The sequence below is a fragment of the Fragaria vesca genome, linkage group LG6 (assembly GCF_000184155.1).
Source record: "Fragaria vesca subsp. vesca linkage group LG6, FraVesHawaii_1.0, whole genome shotgun sequence".
Taxonomy (NCBI): Eukaryota; Viridiplantae; Streptophyta; class Magnoliopsida; order Rosales; family Rosaceae; genus Fragaria; species Fragaria vesca.
The window spans coordinates 29,941,903-29,968,121 of record NC_020496.1 but is presented as its reverse complement, the minus strand read 5'-3'; the positions used below and the strand labels follow the sequence as shown (position 1 = coordinate 29,968,121).

Genomic DNA, 26,219 nt, shown 5'->3' with positions numbered 1-26,219 from the left:
TTTCTGGGTGTTGGGGCTTGGTTATTGGGGTTTCGGAGAGGACCTCCTTAACGGACTCTTCTTCCACAGCCAGTGGCGGTGGTGGGGATCTGGTTTCGGGTTTTTCGGCATAGCTTTTCGGGTTGATTTGGCTCAGGGAGTTGGGTTTCTGGGAATGGAAGTGGTGGCGGTGGTGGTTGGGAGGTGGTGGGACTGGTTTTGGGGTCCTGGAGGTGCCCAAACAGCAACCCATATTTGGATTGTGAAAACTCAAAGCAGGGAATGTCAGAGTGGTTAATGGTGGAGACTAGAGGGTGAGGGTGGGAAAGGCATTTGAATTTTAACGGTCATAAAAACGATTTGGGGGAAGTGAAAGAGACCGGGTCTTTTACAGGGGGCGGAGATATTTGATGGGAGCTTGGTCATTTTTCACAGGAGGGGTATAAAAGGTAGGAGGAGAAAAACATTTTTTTGAAAAGAGGAAAAGGAAAAAGACGAGAAGAAAGGTTTTAGAAGGGACAAAGTTGATAGATACGCATACGCCACCAACAAGATATGGTCCCAGATGGATGCATGTGACCTACTTCCCAACAGGACCTCCTGAAGTTCAATACAAAAACGAAAGCCTGGGCATCAAGACCCCATCGGAATTCTAGTACCCAGTTCTGTCATTACTGATAATAAGTGAGTAGGTGGTTCATGGTCGAGCCCCCAACGAGGGACCCCCACAACCCAACCTGTTTGGTCCATTCAGCCAGAAAACGAAGAAGCAATAGTATCAGTCTCCCGTGTGTGTGTTTCATGGCAAGGCCAACCCAGAACAGAAAGAATAGAGATTAACTCGTTAACAGCAAGAATCAAGGAAACAAAACCTCAATGGGGCGGGGAATATTGGGTTAATTACAATGAATCGAGGATACAGCTCGAACAGTGTCAAGCCCATGTAAGCTTCGGTCTATATAATCATTACTTGTACAATACAGACTGAGCCAAGCAAGGGGAAAAGAATACAATAGCGATAATTTAGGAAAATACAGACATGAAAATTTTGTATGTAGGAAAGAAACCCACTCATCATGTGGCAGAAGGGTGCGAGGATGCAGCCCGATCGGCATCTATCATAGATTTGATATAGTATTCACCTGCTTTGTATGACGACCTGACCATGGGGCCAGAAGCCACATACCGAAATCCCTGTTCCATTCAAAATATATACTTAATTCATCTGTTATACATTCTGATCATATATTTGATCTGGAAGAGATGATATGAAATCAGTCTGTATATTTGTCATTCAATGATCTACTTTCCCAACAATACAAGTTGTCACATATACAGTCATTTGATAGATATCAGCAACACATTTGGTACAGTAACAATTATAGAATGATCTAATCAGTTGTTCCCTGCACTTTACTTAAAGCCAAAGGGTAATTAATGGAATCATAATGCAAGACACATATCAGGCCCCTACCTTGAAGAAAGTGAGAATTTGTATATTCAAAGGGATTCAAATCTTAGAGGTTGGTATATTAAAATATTAAAATATAGAATGTAAATGTTATAGAATCATCACACAAAGGATACCAAGGCCTAAAAGATCTGGTATCCAGGTTTAGGGAATTGGGAGCAATCAGGCAAAATAGAGTCTAAAGCTGCCTATGGTGGACCATTACGATCATTGGTCTATAGTGTTCAATTGTGAGTATAAAAACTATAATCAATCCTCTTATCTTTATTTCAGTAACAAATCACAGTTGACATTTAGGGCTAAACCCTGAGACCTGAGTGATTTAAGAGTTTTGTAATATTCATCCCTCTTTCTATAAATTAGTGGTCCGTAACAAGAACTTGGGCTACTCAATGCATCTGTCCTTGTAAGAGTTAGTCATATGTACTACATTGCATTGCACATCCCGTGAACAAAATGAGAGGTGAGTGAAAGCTGAGGTATTGAACCAGAGATGTAGCAAGAAGAAGACAAGAAAGGGGAGAGAGAAAACGTAAAAGACTGAAATGAGTTTTACTGACTTGAAATATTACATTGTCAAATGCTTTTATACTATGTCTAAAATAACCACAACAACATATTCCCTATTATACCCTTAACAGTGAGAACACTCCTATAGCTAATAGGTTATGGCATCTAAGTGGTTTTAACTGCATACTAGTAAGTCAGTAATGAAAGACACTAAACAAAATTACTATCAATGCTGACATATAAAGTAAAGAAGTAAGGGACAGATTGGAAGGAAAAATAATTTGGTGCCGATGCTGTTGTCCTAGCCAACACAGGCTTACGCATAAAAAGTATGACATGCAAGAAATACTACCAGCCCCCAATAAAGTTTCCCCGAACTACAAGGAATAAGGATAGAACTTGTAATGCATAAGAGAACTAGTTCTAATATTTAGAACAAAAACAAAACAAAACAAGAATGAAAGCATACCATTTCCATCCCTATCTCTCGATACTTATCAAAAGCCTCAGGAGTGACGTATTCAGACACAGGCATATGTCGCTTTGATGGTCGCATATATTGACCAAATGTCATCACGTCGACACCAGCTGCTCTCACCTTCTCCATTGTCTTCACAACTTGATCAGGTGTTTCCCCACAACCCAACATTACTGAAGTCTTTGTTAGTGTCCCGGCAGGAGCATACTCCTTGGCCATCATCAGAACATCTAAAGATTGTTTGAAATTCGCACGATGATCCCTCACTGCACTCTGAAGCTCTTCAACAGTCTCAATATTGTGAGCAAGGACATCTAGTCCTGATGTTGCAACTGTCTTAACACAATCCGAATCCCCTCGAAAATCAGGAACTACAACACGCAGAATGAAGAACACATATGAAAAACAAATCACATATTGAAAGTATACACAAGAATGAAATCTAACCACACAATTGCCAACCCTATCTATTTAGTGCATACAATGAACAATCCTAACTTAACTTCTACCAACCTAATTCAAACAATGTATCAACACACTAATTCAAAACCAACGCCGCGTAGCTAAATCAAACAAATTTCGGTAACAAAAACTTACTTAATGCCTCGATTAGCATATTCGGTTTGAGCTTCTTCAACTTGATCACCGTCTCAGCAAAATGTCCACTCCCTTGATCCGCCATATCATCCCGGTCCACGCTAGTAATCACCACATAATCCAGCCCCCACGACGCAATCGCCTCCGCCACATTCGCCGGCTCGTTCGGGTCCGGCGGCGGCGGCGTCCTCGAAGTCTTCACATTACAAAACCTGCACCACATTTCAAACACAAACTCCGCTCAACATTTCAACTAACAAAAACGACGCATTTCGTCGAACACCTCACCTGCAACCCCTGGTACACGTGTCGCCGAGAATCATGATCGTGGCGGTGGCGGTGCCGGTTTCGCCGCCGGACCAGCACTCGCCGAGGTTGGGACACTTGGCCTCCTCGCAGACGGTGTGGAGCTTCAGCTCCCTCAGCTTCTTCTTAATCTGCGTGTACTTCTCGCCGCCGGGGATCGACTCCTTCATCCATTTCGGCTTCGGCAGCGGCTTCTTCTTCGTGCCGACCTCGACGGAGTACGGCCCTTCGCCTCCGACGAATTCGGTGAGAGAGGGCGACTCGGCGGCGAGGCGGGCCCGGAGGCCAGCGAGAGTTGGCGGGAAATCGGAGGAGGCGGTGGTTGAGGTCTGCGAGGAGGAGGAGGACGAGAAGGATCGGGTCGTGGATTTTAGGGTTCGGGTCAGGGCGGCGAACCGGGTCTGCATCTTGGCGCCTGAGTCTGGGGTTAGGGTGGTGAGAGAGATTGATTCATGTGATGGTGGTGATTCGATGGTGAGGAAGAAGATGAGAGAGAGGTTGGTAGTTTCGGTTGGTTGGCGCAGACTATTTTGGATCTTGGATCCAGCTCTTTCCGGACCTATGGCCCATTCTAACTGGATATTGGGCCTGAGATCTTTTCGATTCAACAAAGAAGTAACACGATGGCCCATGATCCTATCTGGACCTTCTCCTAGGCATATATTCTTTTGCGAGTTGATGTATCGATACATAAATGTAACGATGTTGCATTAGACGAAGGTGGTGAACTATCCGCTACTCTATATGAGCCTGCGATGCATGGATAACGAAAGAGCTCTTAGAAATAATATATTTAGCTAGTTGCAAAATGCGGAATTTCGGCTTGAGGTTTGTATGTAATGTCAATTTTTTCCCATACCTTATACCCCTGGATAGAAGAGGCTGTGACAAGTTATGATAGTTAGGTGCGTGTGTGACCGTTGGGAGGAAAAAGACCTATGAATAAATATACAACAATGTAGTTCACTAGCTCAACCCGCTAATAAGAACTATTGGCCAGGTTGGATTAGCACAATAATGGACCTAGGATAAATGATTGTTCAATTCTTTTGTGAGTTGACGTATCGATTCATAAATGTAAATCAATGTTACTATCATTAGGCGAAGCTGTTGAACTACAGGCTACTTTATATGAACATGCATTGATAACGAAATAGCTCTTGATATATTTAGCTACTCGCAAAATGTGAAATTTTAGCTTGAAGTTTGTATGTAATGTCAATTTTTTCCCATACCTTTTACCCCTTGATATAAGAGAGTGTTAGGTGGGTGTGACCGTTGGGAGGAAAATGACCAATCAATACACAACAATATAGTCACAAGCTCAACCCGCCAATTAGAACTAGTGCCTTGGTTAAAAGGTTTAGCACAAATATGGTCCCAAACAAATTAAATTCAGAACCAATCAAGCAGTAGATTTATAGGGTTGCAAGCGCATTTCTTAGCTAGACATATATGAAATGGAATGATCATGTATTATCTTTTAGTGGTTTTAACTTTTAAGTTTTAACGATGGTATGATTGTCGTGAAAAATGGTTAAACTTTTTCTTGTTTTTCATTTTTTGTTTTCCATTCTATAATTCAAAGAAATTAACATAATAAGCCATTTGGAAAGACCTCAAATAATAGAGATGGTATGAATATGAATTGGGATAAGACAAGATTAGAGGTAGTTGGAGACTTGGAGTCAGCTTGCATATAATTATAAGGTGGACGAAGACCTTAAGCAGCGGTTAGCAAAACAATTTGAAAACCCAGATGTGTCGACTGGGGATTGGAATCAATGAAGCAGCCAACAAGAAGATCCATGTTTGAATTTGATTGATGCAAAACTGGGAGATAGTGTGCGACACTTTGAGCTGTCTTGTTCATTTGCTAAAAATCTGTCTTTCTTTTCTCTCAGTCCAAATAACTAATTGATATAAGTTGGTCTAATGCATCAACCAACTTCTCTTTCGTATGTTTATGCGATTGATGTCACAGCTGATTAAACAATTAATGGAACAAACCCGACGATTGGATATGATAAGGAAAAGCCTCCAATGCCTGCATACATCAGGAACATGATGGAAAACGAGTCTAAGTTCTTCATATTGTTATTAAGAAATGACATTTAATTTGGTTCGATGAAACTACACTGCATTGATGCTTTCGTTTTCTTATTCTAATGTCAAAGGTTGAAAAGTCTATGCTTGAAATTAGGACAACAATGCAACGAATAAGCTAAATAATATCCAAACGAAAATCGTTGACATTCAAAAATATTAGTGTTTTCTAAAACAAGGTTGCCCGTCAAGGTGCTTCAAGCCGATCATCCGTCCTAGTAGCGTCTACCGAGGTTCTGAATCCTGAATATATGCAGTTTTCTAAAATAAGGCCGCTCAATCCGCCTAGGCGGCTTCTAGAGGCTCCAAACCGACCATTCGCCTTAGAAGCGCATAACGAGTTTTCAAACCTTAAAATATATGATGAGCTCGCAGGCCGAAGTAAATAACTCCGTGATTGACCAATCAATATATATGAGATAAACAATGAGTGTTTAGACATTATATAATGTAAAGTGAGTTATTATAAACTGTAAGTTTCGATGTAAAATCATATGATTGGTGAGTCCGACGTGTCAAGTTAACATGTATTTTTTTTTAATTTTATAAAAAAAAACAATGTATATTTCTTCATTCATATACTATATGCTCTTTGGGTTTGTCGTCAGTAGAATTGATTAGTTCAAATAATTTCTTGAATCATCCAGCAATAAATGAAAAATAACAAGAAAATGAAACGATGGAGAAAACGACGGAAGAGGTGGAGTTCTCGGTAAATAAGTCGGTGGCTAACTGAGTATTAGACTCCGTGATTGAATGGCAGGCTGACAGCTAAACATCGCTTGCCTCACTTTCATGAGATTCTATGATTTTCCTCTCTCTCTAATTTTTGTTTTTGTTTTTTATGTTAGAATTTTGCAAAGAGATAAAAAGAAATTGCTTTTCCCAAAAGCCGCTTTTCTCCTTCAAAATTTATATTCCCACACTACTCGGTTTTACTTTACGACTAAGCTCCACGTCTTCTATCCAAACGGACTTTTGTCGAAAAAGCACTTTTATCGGGGGGAAAAGAGTTAAAAAAATTCTGGTCGTTTTTTTTCTTAATTTTCTGCGTAATATTTGGAACTTATTGAAAAAACAAAGCAGAGGAAACTGCGTCTCTGAATTTTGTGGGCCTGTGATTGGCTGGGCACGAAAGCCCATGACATGTCATTTCGACACTACACGTGAAGCCCATAGAAATGAAACTGGCGGCTATTATTATTGGACATGTACGGTCTTTAAATACCACCATAGTATTTTGAAAATGTAAATTTTACCGTTTCACGCGCGCTGGCGGGAGCGTGGCTGGACTGTCCCCATCGCAAGCACTGCAAAGCTTCTAGGATTTTTGGGGTTCCAATTATATCACACACTAGAGTTAAAAGTCACATGCAGAATGTGTCAATTTTGGTTCATGATTTGTGTGGTCAATGATATCTATCGAATGTTTTCGGTAGGGATAGCAATGGGCTGATTTTGGAATAAGGATTTCTGTATTATTTTCATTTTGAAATGTAGCATACATTATATTATTTTGTTTATGAAATTACATACGTAATTATGTACATTCTGTAATAACTGGTATAATTGATAACACAACGAATTGCTCCGCTTACAAAAAAAACACTCATACTTGCTATAAAAGTAAAAAATATCAATATAAATGGTCTAAGAAACAAATAGAAAGTACTGTAAATTTAAAGTTAATTATTATAAGACAAGTTATGATCAATCATATTTACTAAAATATTCAGTCCATTTATAAACAAAAGAACTCAAAATGTATTTTAGAATGAATATCCATTGTCTTCTAAATCAATCTCCAAAATCGTTTTTTCAATACAATCAATCTTCTAAATCTTGTTTGCAATAATCCAATCCCTTGATTTGGGGATTAGGAAATAGAACCTTGATGATATTTTGCCCTTTATACAAGATGTGTAAATACACGATAAAATCTTAACAATTTATGTTATTTAATTTTAAACCATTCATAAAGATATGTATAGATTCACACCCTCTACTGATGATCCTCTTAAAAAGAAAATAAAAAAGATGGTTTGATGATCTTGTAAACTTTGAAGAACTTACCATATAAGTAACCGCGACACGCGCCACATGGGCACGGTGGGCATAGTCTTTCACCCTTTTAAGCAAAGAAGATATGTATGACTTACGCACACAACTATTCCTTCAGTTGAAGAAGACGTTCTAGAGCGAGAAACTGAGAAAGAATAGACAGTGGTTAGAGAGAGAAACAGAACAAAAGGCAAAACAGAGAGATAGAGAGAGAAAGAAGAGTTTCAGAGCTAGAAGCACCTCATCACCTTCTTCCTTCCACACCTGACCCCCTTCCAACTTTTCCCACATTTTTCCTCTCCACCTTTCTTTTTGCTTCCCAAGGTATCTAAATCACTAATTCCAATTTATGATGTAATAATTTAATATATGCTCTGCTCACACTTCCCTCACTTCCATTACTATATTCTCTGAATCTTAGCTTCTAAGTATTTCTTTTTGCTCTAATCCTTTTGGAGTTATCATCAATCCACAAAAAGCTCTCTGCATTTTTTTTTATTCACTCTTTCTTTGCTTCCCTCACTTCGTTTCTCTCCAGCATTTACTATTTGCTCCTCCTTGTAATTTTCTATCTCTGTATTTTTGATATGTTTATGAGCTGCTGATTTGGTTTTGGGTTGTGACAATTGGGTTCCAAGTTTGTTCAGCTTTTGGGCATTGATAAGATCAGGGGCTGTTTTTCTTTTTTAGTATTATTCGTTTGTTTTTTATTCTCAAGTGGTTTTTGTGTTGGTTTGATTTTCAGATTGGAGTATGGTTTTGTGAATGATTGCTTGGGAGTAAAGGAATTGGAAATAAAATTGATATGAGATCAATGGGGAGGAGAAGATCTGAATTGGACTACAAGGAGCTGAAGATCTGTGAACATGTTCTGATTGGGTTTATATTGATTTGCTTGGCGCAAGTTTCGCTTGGAGCTACTAATCTGCAAGATGGTAAGGGTCAACCCAGTTTCATATGTTGGCTGTTGTTCAGCATTGAGATTCTAATATCTCTTTGTTGAAGTGTAGTTGCATGTTTTTGTAGTTTACGAAGTAATGAACACTTGTTATCTGCATTTGCTTTTCAGTTGCTGCAATCAACAGCTTACATGCTGCGCTCGGCACGCCTGTTCTTCCTGGGTGGACTTCTGCTGGAGGAGACCCTTGTGGGGAAGCATGGCAAGGGGTTCAGTGCAATGATAGCGCAATTGTATCAATGTATGTTAATCTAATTGACCGACTACTTTTATCGATGGATGATTCCCAAGTTCTTTGTTGGCAGTGGTCTTATATGTCATTGATTATATGGTTTTGCAGAATTCTTAATGCTGCCAATCTGGGAGGTGAATTGGGTGAGAACTTGGGATCGTTCACTTCAATAAAAACAATGTAAGTTATACTTTCCTTCTCTCCCTGATGGGGTGAGTTAGTTTGTTGTTTTATCATGTAATTTCATTTGCTGATGTGTAGCATTTCTTGGAATATAAACGGTATTTTTTGTTGACACATTACTGGATTACTGATCGGCGGTGTTTTTAATGTTTGTGTGCAGAGATTTAAGCAACAATCATATTGGTGGAACTATACCTTCCGTTTTACCTGTTACCATGGTAACCTTGTATGTTCTGCCCTCTTTATGAAACTATGTGTTTATACGGCATACATAATATACTAAACTGCGAATGCTGATTATCTGCCTATTGTGCACACCTGCTTATGCAAAAGATATGATTGTCTTTACCTTTGGCAGTTTTCTTTCAGCTAATCAGTTCACTGGAAGTATCCCAGTTTCTTTGTCTTCATTGGATCAGCTCACAGATATGTAAGTCCATAGCTTTATTTCCAGTGTTAGTGCTCAGTAGAGCGGTCCCCATGTTTTAATTTCTTTCATTACTGATTTCTCACTTTAGCTGTTTTACCAATCAGGTCTCTTAACAATAATCTCTTAACCGGTGAAATACCAGATGCCTTTGAGAGACTTACTGCATTGATCAATTTGTAGGTTCTTATTCTAAACTCTCCAGAGTTATCCTTTCCAGATATACTTGTATAAGCTACTAGTAGCTGATACGTACTTATCCTGTTTCAGAGATTTGTCCGTTAACAATATGAGCGGGGAACTGCCACCCTCTCTGAAAGACGCTAAAGCTTTGACCAGTCTGTGAGTATCTAGCCCGAGTAAGCCATTGATACCATGCATATTTTATGTTGGTAAATGATCCAACAATTCTTTTTGCAGACATTTGCAGCACAATCAGCTGTCTGGAACACTTGACGTGTTACAGGATCTTCCCTTGAGCGATCTGTAATCCTCTAAAACAATCATTTTAATTGTCATTTGTAGAATATTGTAGGGTTACTTTGGGTTTTTATTGTTTTCCATCTTATATCTTTCCCATTATAAATGAGTTCTTCCTCTGTTGAACAGGAATATAGAGTACAACCAATTTGCTGGACCCATTCCTCCAAAGTTGCTGAGCATCCCAAATTTTAGGTTAGACTCACTGAGTTTATTAGTTTACCTTTTAAACTGATTGATTACTTGCAGTTTCATTCACACTATAATCTACTTATTATGAACTGAAGTGTTAGGGTTTTGTTGCAGTTAACTTGGAACATCTAAGTTACTTCTTTTGGTTATACATTGTTGTCAAGGAAAGTAGAAGCAATTTATAATTTAAATATTTTGAAATGCAGAAGTGACGGAAATCCATTAAATTCTTCTATTGCTCCAGTCCCTCCACCCACATCTCCATTGGCTCCATCACCTCCTTCAACTTCACCACCATCTCCTTATGCCTTTTGGGGACCACCTTCTGGGAGAACACCACCTAGTAAAGCACCACCTGGAACACCACCCACAACTGAACAAGAAAAATCAAATTCTGGAAAAGCAAAGAGCTTTTTTACCACTAAAAGGGTAGTTGGGATATCAGTTGGAGGGGTGTTTGTACTTATTATTTTGGTACTGGTAGTTTTGTTTCTTATGCCAAGAGGTACCAAACGAAGAGGAGCGTCTGACAGAATATCCAAGCCGCATCAAATAGGAGCTTATCGTGACAGGGAGAATCCACCCATGGATAATGAGTCCCGGGTTCAACCAAACAATCAATTACAGAAAGGTAAGCAGCTTCTCTCACATTTTTTTTTTTTTTGTCAATTTAATTTATGATTATGCTGTGTTTTCTAGGATCATAAATATGCACTTTGGTAATGTGACTAGCTAAAACTTTGATGAACAGTTCCAGAAAAGGTAGATGTGAGGCCCAAAGAAGATACTGAAACAGAACCCAGAAGAACATGGGCAATGCCAAAGTCAAATGATGAGCAAGATAGAAATGTCCAAAGAATGAGTGCAGTACCCAAAAGACGAGATAGTCATGTGGTTGATATGAATCCACTTAATCCTTTTTTGATGCCTCCTCCCCCTCCTCCTCCACCACCCCCTCCTCCACCACCATTTCCTGTTGAGAGGGTCATTGTAAAGCCAATCGTGCCAACTGAAGTAAACACAGTGAAGCCTTCCACAAGAAACCTCACTATTTCTGCCAAGTCTTTCACCATTGCTTTACTTCAGCAATATACAAACAGCTTTTCTCAGGATAATCTTATTGGAGCAGGCATGCTGGGAAGTGTCTACAGGGCACAGCTTCCTGATGGAAAGGTTTCTTTCTTAATTAAGAATTGGTTTTCATTTATTCCTGGCATCTACATCATTGCTGATTGATTGACTGGTTTTAGGTGCTTATTCTTTTGCACCATTGTGGTAGTTTCTTGTTTGCATTTGTATGACTATCTGCTTTATGCTCTACCAATCTGGATTCTTTCTACACAATATGAATGAACTTTTATCAGAAAACCAAGTGAAAGGGTATATCTAATGATTTGTAGGTTAGTTTAATGCTTCATGTTCCTTCTGTCATAAGTTTTCTGCAAACAGTAATCCATTTTCCCCTCAATCCATGATCATATTAATTGATGTTTATAAATATTCATATGCACTAAAATAGGCTGTGAATAATATTTGCTTTATATAGACTGAAATTGGATGAAGTCTAGTCAACATTGTGCTAAAAAATAAAAATAGTTATTGTTTTGTGCTCTTTTGTTTGGTTTGTGTATGCCTTGGCTTTCCAGAAGAACAGCATAACTATGTTTTCTTGGTGTATATTGATTTTTGTCCAAGTGATGTAATGTCCAACTTATGCATTAGTTTTGGATTATGGTTTCCACAATGAAGAAAATACAGGCACAAGTTACTCTAATGATTGCCTTTGTTAAATTAATCTCTTCCTCTCATGTGATAGCAGTTTACTGTCACATATGCATAGAAGAGTTCAGAAACTGACGTTAAATCTTTTTTTCTTTTCTTTTTTATGCTTTATAGCTACTTGCAGTCAAGAAATTGGACAAGAGAGCTTCTAATCACCAGAAGGATGAGGAGTTTCTTGAACTCGTAAACAACATTGATAGAATCCGGCATGCTAATGTTGTAGAGCTCATAGGATACTGTGCAGAGCATGGTCAAAGGCTTCTTATCTACGAGTACTGCAGTAATGGTTCACTGCATGATACTCTGCACTCGGACGATGAATTTAAAAAGAAACTCTCGTGGAATACTCGCATAAGAATGGCACTTGAGGCTGCAAGAGCTTTGGAGTGAGTGCCAATTTTTGAACCTACTTGTTTGCACGTATATTTTTCGTGATCAAATTCTGAAAAGAAGAATATGAGTCTAAATTGTCTCTGTTTTGTGTGAGAAGGTATTTACATGAGGTCTGTCAGCCACCTATCGTACACAGGAATTTCAAGTCTAACAACCTTCTCCTTGATGATGACCTTTCTATCCGCGTCTCTGACTGTGGCTTGGCTTCCTTAATATCATCTGGCTCCGTAAGTCAGGTAAGAGATAATCCCACTAAGATGTAGTTACAAAAGTGAAATTCTATCAAGCGATCTGTGTATTCTTGAGTGGGCCAAAATCTGGACTGCTTGGTCCCAGATACATTTAAAGAGATTAGGTCTCCTTTGATATTTTTAATTTATTTCATTAGTTATATTTTCTCCTTTAATCTTGGAGCATGCTACATTTTTTTTTTGAGACAACACGTAGAATGTCTTGGTTTTTATTTCTGCTTTTCATGCTCACCCCTACTACTATTTAATCTACTGCTAACTGTTTCATTCTTTCAGTTGTCAGGGCATTTGCTATCGGCCTATGGTTACGGAGCTCCAGAATTTGAGTCAGGGATTTATACTCATCAGAGTGATGTTTACAGCTTTGGTGTGGTGATGTTAGAACTATTAACAGGCCGAAAATCCCATGACAGGTGACCGAAAAAACATATTCCAGTCGTAATGGCTACTCCTTCAATTCTATGTAAAAGCTTAAATTTTTCTTATCAACTTTTTTACAAATGTAGGACACGGAATCGAGGAGAGCAATTCTTGGTTAGATGGGCCATTCCCCAGCTTCATGACATTGATGCATTGTCAAGGATGGTCGATCCCTCCCTAGACAGAGAGTATCCTACAAAATCCTTATCACACTTTGCTGACATCATATCTCGATGTGTTCAGGTGAGCAATTCGTAGTAGCTAAAACTTTGTTATATTCCTTGGGTGTCTCAGTTTTCTTCAAAATGGCACCATCTGGGCCTGTAAACATAGCTCACCTAACTCCAAACCCAATCATATGTCTAACAACAATTCTATTTGACAGTCGGAGCCAGAGTTCAGGCCACCAATGTCTGAAGTTGTTCAGGACCTATTAGACATGATACGAAGAGAGCCTCGCGGCAGCGGATCAAGTGAAGACTGACCCTGTCAAATAAGATCTATTGAATGATTATCAAGGAAACAACAATGACAGAGACACTAGTTCTCACTGCTACCATCAACAAGATACATCTCTCGTGAACAGGCCGCAGATGATGCTCCAAATTAACACCACCAAAGTTCACATCCCTTTGAAGTTCGTACTGCCGTCAACTACCGACAGGTGTGGATGTGACAGTCAATAGTTCGGTGTTCAATCAATAGTTTGATTCGTGCAATGACGTGTGTGCTGCATAAATTAGCTAACCCAATTATTTGTGACTATAAATTCTTGATAGTGAAACATTTTTTCTGTGTAGTATTTCTTGATGCTTTAGGAGCTTGGTTTCTACCGATTCAATTATTCAAATATAATGATCTATTCTATCAGTCATGGTCTTATTTGATTAAGCTACATTTTTGGTTCAATCAACACCTCGATGCTAAGCATGCAAGAACTACAAAATCAAGATGAATGGAAACTACATCATATTATTAGTTTGATCCAAAAGCACAATTAGCTGCTTAAAGATAGGCTATTATCTACTTGTGCCGTTAATCTACACCATTTTGATTTTTGTTTTTATAGTAATTTTCATTTCTGAGTGATTGTGAATGTTCTTGAGGAACGCTATTTACGCTCCTACAAAGTAAGATCGGAAAGGTGGAGCGCGAATAGCTCCACATTTTCTTACTCCAAGTTAGTTTTACAGAAGAATATTGTATCCTAAACACATCATATAATTAGTCACTTTTTATTTTTGTGTAGTTCAATGAAAATTCATCAATAAAATTTTCCTCCAAAAATATAATTCTTTTTGGATTTTTTTTTTTTTTTGAAAGTCGACTCATGCAAGCAAAGTTGCTATATAAACAAAGCTATGAAATCTTGTTCTCTGTTTCACGCGCGTAATTTGGCTCTCTGATTTTTTCCGTTCCAGTTTTCCCAGGAACCAAGAGACTCAGAGGCCGTACGTTTTCCGATTCCAAAACGCTTCTATATCTCTGTCTCCCTCTCAAATTCTCAAAAACCAAAACAAACACCTCTCTCTCTCTCTCTCTCTCATTTTCACGTTCAACGCTTTTCTAGCACTCTCTCATTCAGATAACCAAGTCCGGCTTGCACTCACCGGAGGAGCTTGGATCGCCTGCTTCGCTCCCATGAGTCGCTACGAAGCTAACCCTTTCGCTGAAGATGATGTTAATCCCTTTGCGGTAACTCACAATGTTTGTATCTATAGGCCAACAATATTTGTCTTCAAATCTTCAATGTTAATTTGGATCTCTCTGTTCCGTGAATTTATGTTCATAATGCAGCTGTTTTCGTCTTTAGCTTAGTGGCTTAAATTACGAAGAAAATGAAGAAACATAAGAATTGGATCACAGACGATATGTTCGTGTGTTTATATATATATATACACGTATAAGAACCTTCGCACTTTAATTTCAAAATGAAGTTTCGCTCTGGATATAATCTGATATACATGATTTTGTAATCTCATTATATTTGTGCTACATTTCAGGGAGGTGGCTCAAGGCTTACACCCCTTCCTCCTGAACCCTATGATCGCGGTGCAACGGTTGATATACCTCTTGATAATTCAAGGGTCGGTTGCCTTTGCAAGAAGCTGAATCAGAGTTTTAGTTTTTGTATATGTTCTTAGTGAGCATACACTTATTTTCTAATTGTTTTAATTTGCTACTTCAGAGTTTCAAGAAAAAGGAGAAGGAACTCAAAGCTAAAGAGGCTGAATTGAGTAGGAAGGAACGGGTAATTGCCTCTATATACTTCAATGCTGGTTCTACAAATTGTAATTCCTGCAAGTGCAAATAGTTAATCTTTCATATAGTAACCAAAGTTTATATATAATGTCATCATCTTGTTGCAGGAATTAAGGAAGCAAGAAGAGGCCATAGAAAAAGGTTTATATCCATGTTCATTATGTTAAAGAGAAGTTACGAGATCAAAATCCAATTACAGATTTGTAATTTGAGATATAATCCCTTGTTTTGTGTTGGCAGCTGGTGGAAAAGTTGTTAAAGACAAGAAAAACTTTCCTCCATTTGCCCCCATAATTCATCATGACATTCAAAACGATGTACCGATCCACCTACAGAAGATCATGTATGTTGCGTTCAGTACATTTTTGGGTATGTTTATCGCTGTATACATTCTTCTGTAGTAATTGTCAGGATTCAAAATTGCTTTATGTTCTCTATCTAAAGGTCTTCTAACTAAATCAAGTCAAATTGTGCTGTTGCATGTAGCTTCAATTGACTAAGTTTATGACATTTCTCAGGTTTCGCTTTCTGTATGTTCTGGAGTATTGTTGCAGCTTCCGTATATTGTGTCAATGGTGGATGTATGATCTTAAATCCTTACCATATAAATATTTAAACTGTTGCATATATATAAAACTTTGCCTAAACTTGTCTACGTACTGTTATAGGGCTTGGGACTGGTATAGGCGCTGTCATTTTGTCTATCTTCAACTTCATCATAGTGTGTCCTCTAGCATATTTTCTCTGGTATCGCCCTCTTTATCGCGCTATGAGGTACTTACAATTCTATGGAACTCCCTTGTTTTCACTTTCCAAATCACTACACAAAAACTGTAATGAGGCTAGCTGGATAGGCCTATGAAGATGATTACCCTTTTGATGACTTAATCATCTACTCAGAAGATGTTAATGGGAAAATGCACTCTATTCTACTCTATGTTATGATATGCTAAGAATGCACATGACACAGCTTTGTCCTATGAATTTTGTTTCTTACTTTCTTATTCTAATCGTGTGCCATCTATTACAGGACCGATAGTGCCCTAAGTTTTGCTGGGTTTTTCTTGAGTTACTGCGTAAGCTTATATTCTAGTTAGTAGTGCTATTATCTGCATTCAATTTAAGATGACAAGGAAATTCGCTTATGTTGCCCCTTGTTTCCTATCTGCAGCTCCATATTGGATTTTGCGTCTTTTGTTCAATTTCTCCTCCAGTTCTCTGGTCGGGAGCAACTATTGCGTGAGTTTTTCTTACCTAGTCATCTATTTTACTCAGATTTAGTAATGACTGCTGTCAAAATGGATCAAAGATGTGCCATTCAACGTTATAATATTTTAGCTTATTGGTGAATATCTTGCATCAATGTCCACAGCTCTCCTATAATTTTGATATCATGCAAATCTAGGCGTAGAGATTTCTACCAATGCTAAACCTTGGTTTCTCTTCTAGTAGTGAACTAGTGATCACCATCCATTTTTAAGAATGTTGTCAAGAGTGTACATTCATCAACAATAAATTGTCCTCTTTCCAATGAAGCTGATTTGTGTGATTATGTGAACAGAGGTATTATCCCTGCAGTCGTATATGCTCGGAACCTTTTTGTTCAGGTAAGTTTCAAGCTTTCGATACTTTATGTTGGCTTCATATTGTTTTAGTCTTCTGTACAATACCGAAAAAACTGAGAGACTGTTAGTTTATTAATTAAATTAAAATAGAAATGTTCGAGAGACTGTTAGCTTGCCATTGTTGATGGTTTGATCTCTCATGAACACTTTGTAACTCTATCGCAGATGTTTTACTTCATAGGATTTGGGCTGTATGTCTGCGAAACACTCCTCTGCTTGTGGGTTCTTAAGGTCAGATGATTAACTGACTGCCATACTCTCATCATCGGTTTCTTTTTCCTCTTGGGAGAAACTTACTTGTTTCATATTTGCAGCAAGTGTACACGTACTTCAGAGGCAGCGGAAAAGGTCCTTCAGAAGCGACGCGTGAGGCTATGAGGGCAGCAATTTGAGAGTGGATGCATATGCTGCTTGATGATTTTGTATTGTCTTATATATAGGCTTCTTTTTTGGTCCACTGTCTTATAACATGTCACAAAATGAGTACTCTTCAGTCTTCCCAAATCGAAGAGTTTTTTGATGCAGTCAGATGGAGAAGACTGGTTAGCCCACCTAGATAAGTAGATATATCGCTTTTACTGTGTCTAGTTATAGAGAGGACTGTCTATGAGGTCGTTCTTGTGTCCTTGTTACAACTTTGTGAGTGAATGCTTTGGCCTCCTCCCATGTGACAATTTGTTAATTGGATGAAGAATTATGTACATCTTAAATTTGGATAACATAGCTTCGTAAATTGGACCATCCTGAAATTAAGGATAGAACATCACTCTAATTTGTGAAAACAATTCATGTTCATCAATAGACGAGTTGAGTGTTGTGTGTATCTTCATTTTCATCGTTCGAATGTGTTAACAAACTACATGTTATGGTCTCGGATTTTTGCAGTGGATTATGATTGATTGATTGAGGTTTTCAGACGTCAACTTAAAGGTCTATAATTCACTTCTTATGTCTAACGAAACAAACATACATGAAAAACATGATAATGATTAAAATCAATACACATGAGCGAAGTTAACTAGAAAATAATCAAATAGATGATAAATATCCCTTAGGTACGTTATTCTCCAACCATAACAATCACAATCATCATCTTCAGGAGTAGAGATTAGTTGATAAAAACAAGAATTCAGAAAAATCAAAAGAAAAGACCAATATTGTCATTTTGACGATTTTACCCCTAAAGGTTCCTCATTCTCCCACACCATTCCAAGGGCAGTAGCAGGAAATGAAGAAACTAAGCATTAACAAGCTCTTCTTCCTCGTCTGTGTCTTAACCCTAATTACATTCAGAGCTGGAAAACCGCAAAGTCCCAAGATTCAAACTTGAAAGGCAGATTGAAGATGCTTCACTGCCAGAGCTACAATTCCAGAGAATTAGGGCAAGAAAGTCTCCACAGCTCAATGCAAGGCCACACCTTTTCACCAAGTAAGCTTCAAAACCCCCAATCTAATTTCACTGCTAGGCCTGTTATAGGGTTTAATCTCACTCACCACAACCACACCTTAGCTAAAACCCAACAAAACCCTCTTCCAATTTCTCAAAATTGTACTTGTATTGTGAATTCAAGAGCCCAGAAGCAGAGTTCAAGTGGGTCTAGGGTTTATGTAGGGTTTAAGCTTCAGTGTCATTCGAAAGCTTTGGTCTTGCCCACTAAGGTTTCTTTAGTTAATGGTAAGAAGAAGAGGTATGGAGGCGTGTTGCCTTCGATTTTGAGGTCTTTGGAGAATGAAAACGATGTTGAAAAGACACTTGAGTCGTTTGGTGAGAGTCTGAGTGCGAAAGAGCAGACTGTGATTCTTAAAGAACAGAGGAGCTGGGAGAGGGTTCTTCGTGTTTTCGAGTGGTTTAAGTCACAGAAAGAGTATTTGCCCAATGTGATTCACTACAATGTGGTGCTTCGGGTGCTTGGTAGAGCTCAGAGGTGGGATGAATTGAGGCTGTGTTGGATTGAAATGGCGAAGAAGGGTGTACTGCCTACTAACAATACGTATTCGATGCTTGTTGATGTGTATGGGAAAGCAGGACTTGTGAAGGAGGCGCTGTTGTGGATTAAGCACATGAAACTAAGGGGGATGTTCCCGGATGAGGTTACAATGAATACGGTTGTTCGGGCATTGAAGAATGCAGAAGAGTTTGATAGGGCGGATAAGTTTTATAAGGACTGGTGTACGGGGAGGATTGAGCTTGATGACCTTGATTTGGATACTATGGGTGATTCTGTGGTTGGTTCTGTCTCTGAGCCTATTAGTTTTAAGCATTTCTTGTCAACTGAGCTTTTCAAGACTGGTGGGAGAGTTCCAACTTCGAAAATTATGACTTCAATGAATACAGAGAACTCTATTCAGAAACCACGACTTACATCTACGTATAATAGTTTGATTGATTTGTATGGAAAGGCAGGGCGTTTGAATGATGCGGCTAATGTGTTTGGAGATATGATGAAGTCTGGAGTTGCCATGGATGTTATTACTTTCAATACTATGATCTTTACTTGTGGAAGTCATGGGCATTTGTTGGAGGCTGAAGCTTTGCTTAATAAGATGGAAGAAAGGGGAATATCTCCTGATACAAGAACTTATAACATTTTTCTATCTCTTTATGCTGATATGGGGAACATTGATGCTGCTCTGGACTGCTACAGGAAGATCAGAGAGGTAGGTCTTTACCCAGATACTGTGTCTCACAGAACTATTCTTCATGTATTATGTGAAAGAAACATGATCAGAGATGTAGAGATTGTGATTGAGGATATGGAGAAATCCGGTGTCTCTATTAATGAGCATTCTCTTCCTGGCATCATCAAGTTGTATATTAATGAAGGACGGCTTGATCAGGCAAAGTTGCTTTATGAGAAATGTCAGTTAAACCGTGGGATTTCATCAAAGACGTGTGCAGCAATAATAGATGCATATGCTGAAAAGGGACTTTGGACTGAAGCGGAGGTTGTATTTTCTAGGAAGGGAGATTTAGGTGGACAGATGAAGGATATTGTGGAATATAATGTTATGATCAAAGCTTATGGCAAGGCAAAGCTTTATGATAAAGCTTTTTCTCTCTTCAGGGGCATGAAAAAGCATGGGACTTGGCCTGATGAGTGCACTTACAACTCTCTCATCCAAATGTTCTCAGGAGGTGATTTAGTGGACCGAGCAAGGGATCTTCTAACAGAAATGCAGGAAACTGGTCTGAAGCCGCAATCTCTAACCTTTTCTGCTCTTATTGCCTGCTATGCTCGCCTTGGCCAGCTTTCAGATGCAGTTGATGTGTACCAAGATATGGTAAAGTCAGGAACAAAGCCAAATGAGTTTGTGTATGGTTCTTTAATTAATGGATTTGCTGAAACTGGCAGAGTTGAAGAAGCACTGAAGTATTTTCACCTCATGGAAGAATCAGGGATTTCTGCAAATCAAATAGTTCTTACATCTCTGATAAAGGCGTATGGTAAGGCGGGGAGCCATAAGGGAGCAGAAGTGTTGTATGAGAGATTGAAAGGTTTTGATGGTGGCCCAGATGTTGTTGCATCTAACAGTATGATAAATCTGTATGCAGATCTTGGGATGGTATCTGAAGCCAAATTGATTTTCGAAAATTTGAGAGCAAAGGGTTGGGCTGATGAGATAGCATTTGCAACCATGATGTATCTTTACAAGAGCATGGGCATGCTTGATGAAGCCATTGATGTAGCAGATGAAATGAAAGAATCGGGTTTAATAAGGGACTGTGCTTCATTTAACAAGGTGATGTCATGCTATGCCATTAACGGTCAGCTACGTGAATGTGCTGAATTGTTGCACGAGATGGTAACTCGGAAACTGTTGCTTGACAGTGGAACTTGTAATGTATTGCTCACTGTATTGAGAAAAGGTGGGATTCCCCTTGAAGCTGTAACCCAGCTAGAGTCATCTTACCAGGAAGGGAAACCTTACTCTAGACAAGCTATCATCACCTCTGTGTTCTCGCTGGTTGGTATGCATAGTTTGGCGCTCGAGTCCTGTGAAACATTCACACAAGCTGACATAAATCTTGATTCGTCTCTCTACAACGTTGCAATATATGCTTATGGGGCAGCTGGGGAGATTGACAAGGCTCTGACCATATTCATGAGAATGCAGGATGAAGGTGTGGAACCAGACATTGTAACACATATTTTCCTAGTAGGTTGTTATGGAAAAGCAGGTATGGTAGAAGGAGTGAAGCGAATTTACAGCCAGCTGAAATACGAAGAGATAGAGCCCAATCCGTCCTTGTTCAGAGCTGTTATAGATGCCTATACAGATGCCAATAGGCATGACCTTGCCAAATTGGTTAAGCAAGACAGGAAATATGCATATGACTTGGAGCATCATGTATATCCCGAAACTAAAGATGATTTTGATGAAACCACTTCAGAGTATGAGGATTGACAGTATCCAACGAAGTCACACTGTACAGAAACTAGCATTAGTGCATGCATCTAATACTGTGTATGTATGATAGGAAACAGCTGAATTAAGATTGTACAGAAAGTACTGGTTTTTGTTGGAAGATGTATTGTATTCCACATTTGTACATTATAACATGCCAACACTGAATGCAACTTTGGCTGCTTTATATCAATTTCATGCCGGAGTTCGCTGCAAGTATTTTTGGATTGCGAGTCCGCCCAGCTCTGCATCTCAAGCCACTTTTGGTTGTAGGTTATAACATGGTTTACTAGCTGGTTAAGACCAAGGGTCCTTGTATGGTGGCAAAGCATACATAATGAGACTAAACAATACTACTTATGAGATCAAAACTGTACAACCCCAGTTTGTTTATTGCAGTAGGAATAACCAAGAATACATGGGATTTTTGTTCTGAGCATTTCACCTCAAAACAAAAGCTACATCGTACCAGGTATCAAAAAGGGCAATTGCCTCCGCCTGATTCATGCATTACATGATACACGACGTCCAATATCGAGGACATGAAGCAGTCCCATGAGGGGTGCCAATTACTTCTGTTAGAACTGTACTCCAGCCTCCAACATGGGTTGATACTCTACTGTTGATTCACTCCGATCTATTCTGGTTTTCACACAATGTCCCCAAACGGCATTAAAATCGATTTTTCTAGGTATGTGCACATCACCAACACGAATATGAGAACCCAATCTACTTTTAGATTCAATCCAGCTCTTAGCCGGATTCTTCTTAACTCCTCTATCTTGCATCAGCTTGGCAATCTCCACGGCATCATCCCATCGGCCTACTGATCTGTATACATTAGCTAGAAGAACATAACTCAAATGGTAGTCAGGTTCAAGTTTTATCATTTTCTTGGCTATGCGCTCTGCAGTAGCAGAGTTCGTACAGCTTGTGCTAGCACCTAGAAGAACTGCCCAAAGGGAAGAATCATTTCTACACTCGGCACTCTCTATTAAATTCTCTGCTTCTTCCAGTAGCCCCGCACGGCCGAGGAGATCAACCATGCAACAATAATGTTCAATCCCAGGTTTGATCCCATACTTTTTCGTCATTAAGATAAAATTCTTTCGCCCTTGATCAACTAGACCTGCATGACTACAAGCAAACAAAACCCCAATAAAGCTGATATAGTCAGGCTTCATCCCCTCCTTAATCATCTCATCAAATATTTTAAGAGCTTCTTCACCTTGCCCGTTCTGAGCAAACCCACAAATCATCGAGTTCCATGTAATCAAATTCCTAACCAGCATCTGCGCGAAAACACTACTCGCAAAATCTATGCAGCCACATTTTGCATAAAGATTAACTAGAGCCGACTCAACAATCACATCTCTCCAACCACACCTCCTCACATACTGGCAGTGAACTTCTTTCCCATGCTGCACAGCCGCCAAACCTGCACACGCACGAAGAACAGTTCCAAAGCAATATAGGTCAGCCTCTTCCATTTCCCTAAAATTCTTAATAACAGACTCAAACTCCCCAGCTTGACAGTACACCCCGAGCAACGCAGACCACGAAACAGAGTTCTTCACAGCCATCCTATCAAAAACCCGTCGAGAATCATCCACACTCCCACATTTCCCATACATATCAACCAAGCTACTCTCCACAACCACATTCCCCTTAATCCCATATGTAACCACCTTCGCGTGCACTTCTCGCCCTTGCCTCAGCCTCTCCAAATTCCCACAAGCAGTCAACACAGTCCCAAACGTAAACCCATCAGGAAACAACCCATGACATCTCTGCATCAAGTAAAAATACCCCAATGCCTCCCTAAACAAATCGCTCCGCGTCAGCGCAGATATAACCGACGTCCAACATATCGCCCCCGGTTCACGCATTTCATCGAACAGCTGACGTGCATCCCCCGGCCTATGGTTTCTCCCATACATGTCAATCAGAGCACTAATAATTACCGGATTCGAATCACATCCTCTACTCACAACTAAACAATGTAAGCACCGTCCCAGGCTCACGCGCCCGAGCTGCGAACAGGCCTTGACCACCGCGGAGACAGTGAAGTCATTCGGCTCAATTCCGAACCTCACCATCTCCCAAAACAACTCAACTGAAGTAGCAGGCTTCCCGGCGCGAACGTAGCCGGTGATCATGGAAGTCCACGATATCACATCTTTGAAATACAGGGCGTCAAACACTTTTTGGGTTTGGGTCATGTTGGGGATGAGCTTGAAGTAGAGGGAGAGGAGGCTGTTGCCGACGAAGCGGTCGGTTTCGAGGCCGGTTTTGATGACGTGGGAGTGGATTTGGAGGCCGTGAGTGAGAGAGACGGCTTTGGTGCATGTTTGGAGGAGTGAAGCGTAGAGGAGAGGTTTGAGGGTGAGTTTGGAGGGGTTTGTGGAGTTGAGGAGATGAATGGCGTCGAGAAGGAGGCCGGATTTGCAGAGGCGGAGGATTTGGGATTGTTTGGGTGGTGGGTTCTGGGGTTTGGGGAGATTGGAGGGGAGGAGTGAGGTGTAATAGCGCTTGAAGAAGAAGAAGAGCTTCATGAAAATGGGGAGGAAACCAGGAGAAGCTAAGTTTGAAGAGAATGTGGCCGTTTGAGTGCGCGCCCTTATTTTCACGCAAAGTTTGTTGATCGTTGGGCCTAAACAAAGCCCAAATAAAATTAAGAATGCCCATGTTTTTGCCTGTAGAGAAACAAACTTTGCGGCATTTGTACTAAAGAAATTATTTGCTGTGGTCGGAACGTCACCGACTTACTAACGGTCGTGTGTGGCAATATGGATATTTAATGGGTTCTTTTAAAACTTTTTTTGTTCAATAATATAAATTCAGGTTGTCAGGTTGTCTGTTGAGATTTTACGTTGTAATAGCTTTGCTTTCGTATCACAAAGAACTTCAAAAGATAATTTCTATGATCCACTATTTTTGAAGTGTTATGATCCACTATTTTTGAAATATCTTGATTCTTCTAACTCTGCAATTATTGCAATTATTGATCAGATTTTGAAATAGAATTGATTATACATGGGATCCTTTCAAATTAGTACGCATGATGTTATCATGTTGGGACACTTATGTCGACTTGAACAATATTGTGCTTTAATTTGAAAGGATCGATCTACGTACCAAAAGTGACATATATACGAATCCAAACAAGTGAACAACCAACCAAATAGTAATGACATATACTTGTAAGGATGTAGCCATTTTATACCATGCAAAATCACATTCAATTCTTCTCCTTCCCAAAACAAAAGCCAACCATTTCTATGCTCACCGTTAAACTTCATGTACGAGCCTCCAATCTCAACAAGGACCTACCAACTGCCACCCATATTCACTCCCAACAGAAACCCAGCACCACCCTATTAATCACAGACTCATTCTCCTCCCTCCATCTCTAGCCAAGTGTACGGTCTAAGACCTAGCCTTGTACCAATTGGCAACAACGTACAGGTCTCTACCCAAAACCTCGAGCATCTCCATCGCTCAATCCCATGTCTCAACGTCCCATCTCACCCTAGAAACCGAATATGCTTTCAGAAGTTGCTCGACCTTTAACCCCTCCCATCCATATATAACCCTAAGTTTTCATTTCTTTACTCCTTAAACTGAATTCCCAGCTCTATCTAAGTTCTTTTAGTTCATCCTCACCTCCACAAAACAAGAACCTTTCACATTTCACTGCAGAAAAGTTTAGCTAATTAGCCAAGAGCTAGCAAGCATGGTAGTGTTTTGCTTTCTGGTGGATCAGACGAAGAAAGTGCGGGGCAGCAAGCCGGCGGCCGGAATATGCTCGAGGTGCGGCGGCGGAGCTAGCGTAGCCGATATGAAAACCGCCACCAGATTTTGTTACGTGCCGTTTTACTGGAAGTCTTGGAAAGCCATCATATGTACTTTCTGCGGAGCAGTACTTCGATCTTATTCATAATTTTTCATCGCTTCGCCTACACCCCAGCCTGCTTCTTAATCTATTACGATCAAATTCTAAGTAATTAGTATTAATTCTCAGACTCTTTTGTATTATTCAGTTTGCAGATTTTCTGTGTATAAATTATACATATCTAGCCTCTTTCCATGAAGGAGTACATGATTATGAGTTGTTCTACCATATCAAACGAATGATTATGAGCAGTACTGCGTTTCTGGCTCATGATTTTAAGATTACTGCTAATCTAACATTCTAAACCCTCTTGTTCTGCAACAATTGAATCAATTTGTATGTGATTAGTGATCCATTACTGGGAACAGTGAAAGGGTTCATTATTATGATGATAGGAGGCAGGTCTGGTATGTTGGTTGGGGTAGATTAAACCAAAACGTGTGCTTCAGGTCCAGATCGACTCTCATAAAGATAAGATAGGTTTCTCTGCTGGCTACAGGTAATAATTAAATAGCATGCAAGTCAAATGCTAAAAAAAACCCAGAAAATAGTCGAATGCTTCTCATTTGTTTGTGCTGCATGCAGTCAACTAACTAAAGTAGAACCAACCAAATCTACTCGATCTTTGCTAAACTTGAAAATTGTGTTTGGCGGGGAGAATCGAGAGAGGACAAATTTCTAATATATATATTTTCGTGCTTCAATTTCCCCTTCAATAATGTAACCAAAGATTAAAAAAATTGTTTCCTTTTCTTAAAAATGAAATAAACAACATAATAGATGCTCAATCAATCATATTTTCAATGATGGGATTCCATTAAATTTGAAAGTGCCAATGAAAGAGAGCTTAGAACTAGGTTGAATATAAATTCGTGTAGGCCTAGGTAGGTAATATCAGAAGACAGGAGTACTGTACTACTGTTATGATCGACATGAAGCTTTTAATTTTCTGATGTTGCTCGTCTTTCTCATAAACAACTCAAGAGCTTCATCGCCGCTTATATACATTAGCTCATATATAATATACGTTGTAATGACTCTACTTCCCTCACCGAATGCATGTAGTCTTCCATTTATGTTTCAGTTTTCTTTGTTCCAGTCCCTAGCTTAATTAAATTTGTTGCATTGGCCATTTGTTTCTGTACTGTAAGTTTTGTTAGGTGTCGTGGAAATTATCACACGCGATGCTAATCCCTTCTTCTGT

The 26,219-nt window shown here is 39.4% G+C and overlaps 6 protein-coding genes across 6 annotated transcripts; 4 read left to right on the top strand and 2 right to left on the bottom strand.

Moving 5' to 3' along the window:
• Nucleotides 1–802: 802 nt before the first annotated feature.
• On the bottom strand, nt 803–3,973 carry LOC101303353 (lipoyl synthase, mitochondrial-like). The gene is made up of 4 exons (XM_004305963.1): nt 3,324–3,973; nt 3,036–3,247; nt 2,430–2,809; nt 803–1,173 (listed from the first exon to the last, which is right to left on the bottom strand). Exons 1-4 carry the CDS (start codon nt 3,971–3,973, stop codon nt 1,054–1,056), a joined length of 1,362 nt encoding a protein of 453 aa, XP_004306011.1. The 3' UTR covers nt 803–1,053.
• A 4,316-nt stretch (nt 3,974–8,289) lies between these two features.
• Nucleotides 8,290–13,695, top strand: LOC101311496 (protein STRUBBELIG-RECEPTOR FAMILY 3-like). The gene is made up of 16 exons (XM_004304071.1): nt 8,290–8,443; nt 8,578–8,707; nt 8,807–8,878; nt 9,042–9,107; nt 9,240–9,311; nt 9,416–9,487; nt 9,579–9,650; nt 9,729–9,794; nt 9,918–9,983; nt 10,187–10,611; nt 10,732–11,153; nt 11,877–12,148; nt 12,253–12,391; nt 12,683–12,819; nt 12,913–13,069; nt 13,212–13,695. Exons 1-16 carry the CDS (start codon nt 8,314–8,316, stop codon nt 13,308–13,310), a joined length of 2,397 nt encoding a protein of 798 aa, XP_004304119.1. The 5' UTR covers nt 8,290–8,313; the 3' UTR covers nt 13,311–13,695.
• Nucleotides 13,696–14,467: 772 nt separating this feature from the next.
• LOC101303057 (putative secretory carrier-associated membrane protein 1-like) lies at nt 14,468–17,105 on the top strand. Its single transcript, XM_004305962.1, has 12 exons — nt 14,468–14,521; nt 14,830–14,913; nt 15,015–15,077; nt 15,196–15,229; nt 15,329–15,457; nt 15,607–15,669; nt 15,757–15,862; nt 16,119–16,164; nt 16,260–16,327; nt 16,650–16,695; nt 16,879–16,944; nt 17,028–17,105. Exons 1-12 carry the CDS (start codon nt 14,468–14,470, stop codon nt 17,103–17,105), a joined length of 837 nt encoding a protein of 278 aa, XP_004306010.1.
• Nucleotides 17,106–18,117: 1,012 nt separating this feature from the next.
• On the top strand, nt 18,118–21,120 carry LOC101302775 (pentatricopeptide repeat-containing protein At1g73710-like). Its single transcript, XM_004305961.1, has one exon. The coding sequence runs from the start codon at nt 18,118–18,120 to the stop codon at nt 21,118–21,120; it is 3,003 nt and encodes a 1,000-aa protein (XP_004306009.1).
• Nucleotides 21,121–21,656: 536 nt separating this feature from the next.
• On the bottom strand, nt 21,657–23,675 carry LOC101302483 (pentatricopeptide repeat-containing protein At1g03540-like). Its single transcript, XM_004305960.1, has one exon. It carries the CDS (start codon nt 23,673–23,675, stop codon nt 21,699–21,701), a length of 1,977 nt encoding a protein of 658 aa, XP_004306008.1. The 3' UTR covers nt 21,657–21,698.
• A 1,175-nt stretch (nt 23,676–24,850) lies between these two features.
• On the top strand, nt 24,851–25,298 carry LOC101311207. Its single transcript, XM_004304070.1, has one exon. The coding sequence runs from the start codon at nt 24,857–24,859 to the stop codon at nt 25,061–25,063; it is 207 nt and encodes a 68-aa protein (XP_004304118.1). The 5' UTR covers nt 24,851–24,856; the 3' UTR covers nt 25,064–25,298.
• Nucleotides 25,299–26,219: the final 921 nt, after the last annotated feature.

Bases quoted from the DNA above. Each gene is read 5' to 3' on its own strand.
- LOC101303353 (XM_004305963.1), bottom strand. From the start codon at position 3,973: ATGGGCCATCGTGTTACTTCTTTGTTGAATCGAAAAGATCTCAGGCCC. The intron at 3,248-3,323 runs GTGAGGTGTTCG...AATGTGGTGCAG, and splicing joins ACGTGTACCAGGGGTTGCAG to GTTTTGTAATGTGAAGACTT. The intron at 1,174-2,429 runs GTATGCTTTCAT...TGAATGGAACAG, and splicing joins GAGAGATAGGGATGGAAATG to GGATTTCGGTATGTGGCTTC.
- LOC101311496 (XM_004304071.1), top strand. From the start codon at position 8,314: ATGAGATCAATGGGGAGGAGAAGATCTGAATTGGACTACAAGGAGCTG. The intron at 9,108-9,239 runs GTATGTTCTGCC...TACCTTTGGCAG, and splicing joins CCTGTTACCATGGTAACCTT to TTTTCTTTCAGCTAATCAGT. The intron at 10,612-10,731 runs GTAAGCAGCTTC...TTTGATGAACAG, and splicing joins AAACAATCAATTACAGAAAG to TTCCAGAAAAGGTAGATGTG.
- LOC101303057 (XM_004305962.1), top strand. From the start codon at position 14,468: ATGAGTCGCTACGAAGCTAACCCTTTCGCTGAAGATGATGTTAATCCC. The intron at 14,914-15,014 runs GTCGGTTGCCTT...TTGCTACTTCAG, and splicing joins TACCTCTTGATAATTCAAGG to AGTTTCAAGAAAAAGGAGAA. The intron at 15,670-15,756 runs GTATGATCTTAA...GTACTGTTATAG, and splicing joins ATATTGTGTCAATGGTGGAT to GGCTTGGGACTGGTATAGGC.
- LOC101302775 (XM_004305961.1), top strand. From the start codon at position 18,118: ATGCAAGGCCACACCTTTTCACCAAGTAAGCTTCAAAACCCCCAATCT.
- LOC101302483 (XM_004305960.1), bottom strand. From the start codon at position 23,675: ATGAAGCTCTTCTTCTTCTTCAAGCGCTATTACACCTCACTCCTCCCC.
- LOC101311207 (XM_004304070.1), top strand. From the start codon at position 24,857: ATGGTAGTGTTTTGCTTTCTGGTGGATCAGACGAAGAAAGTGCGGGGC.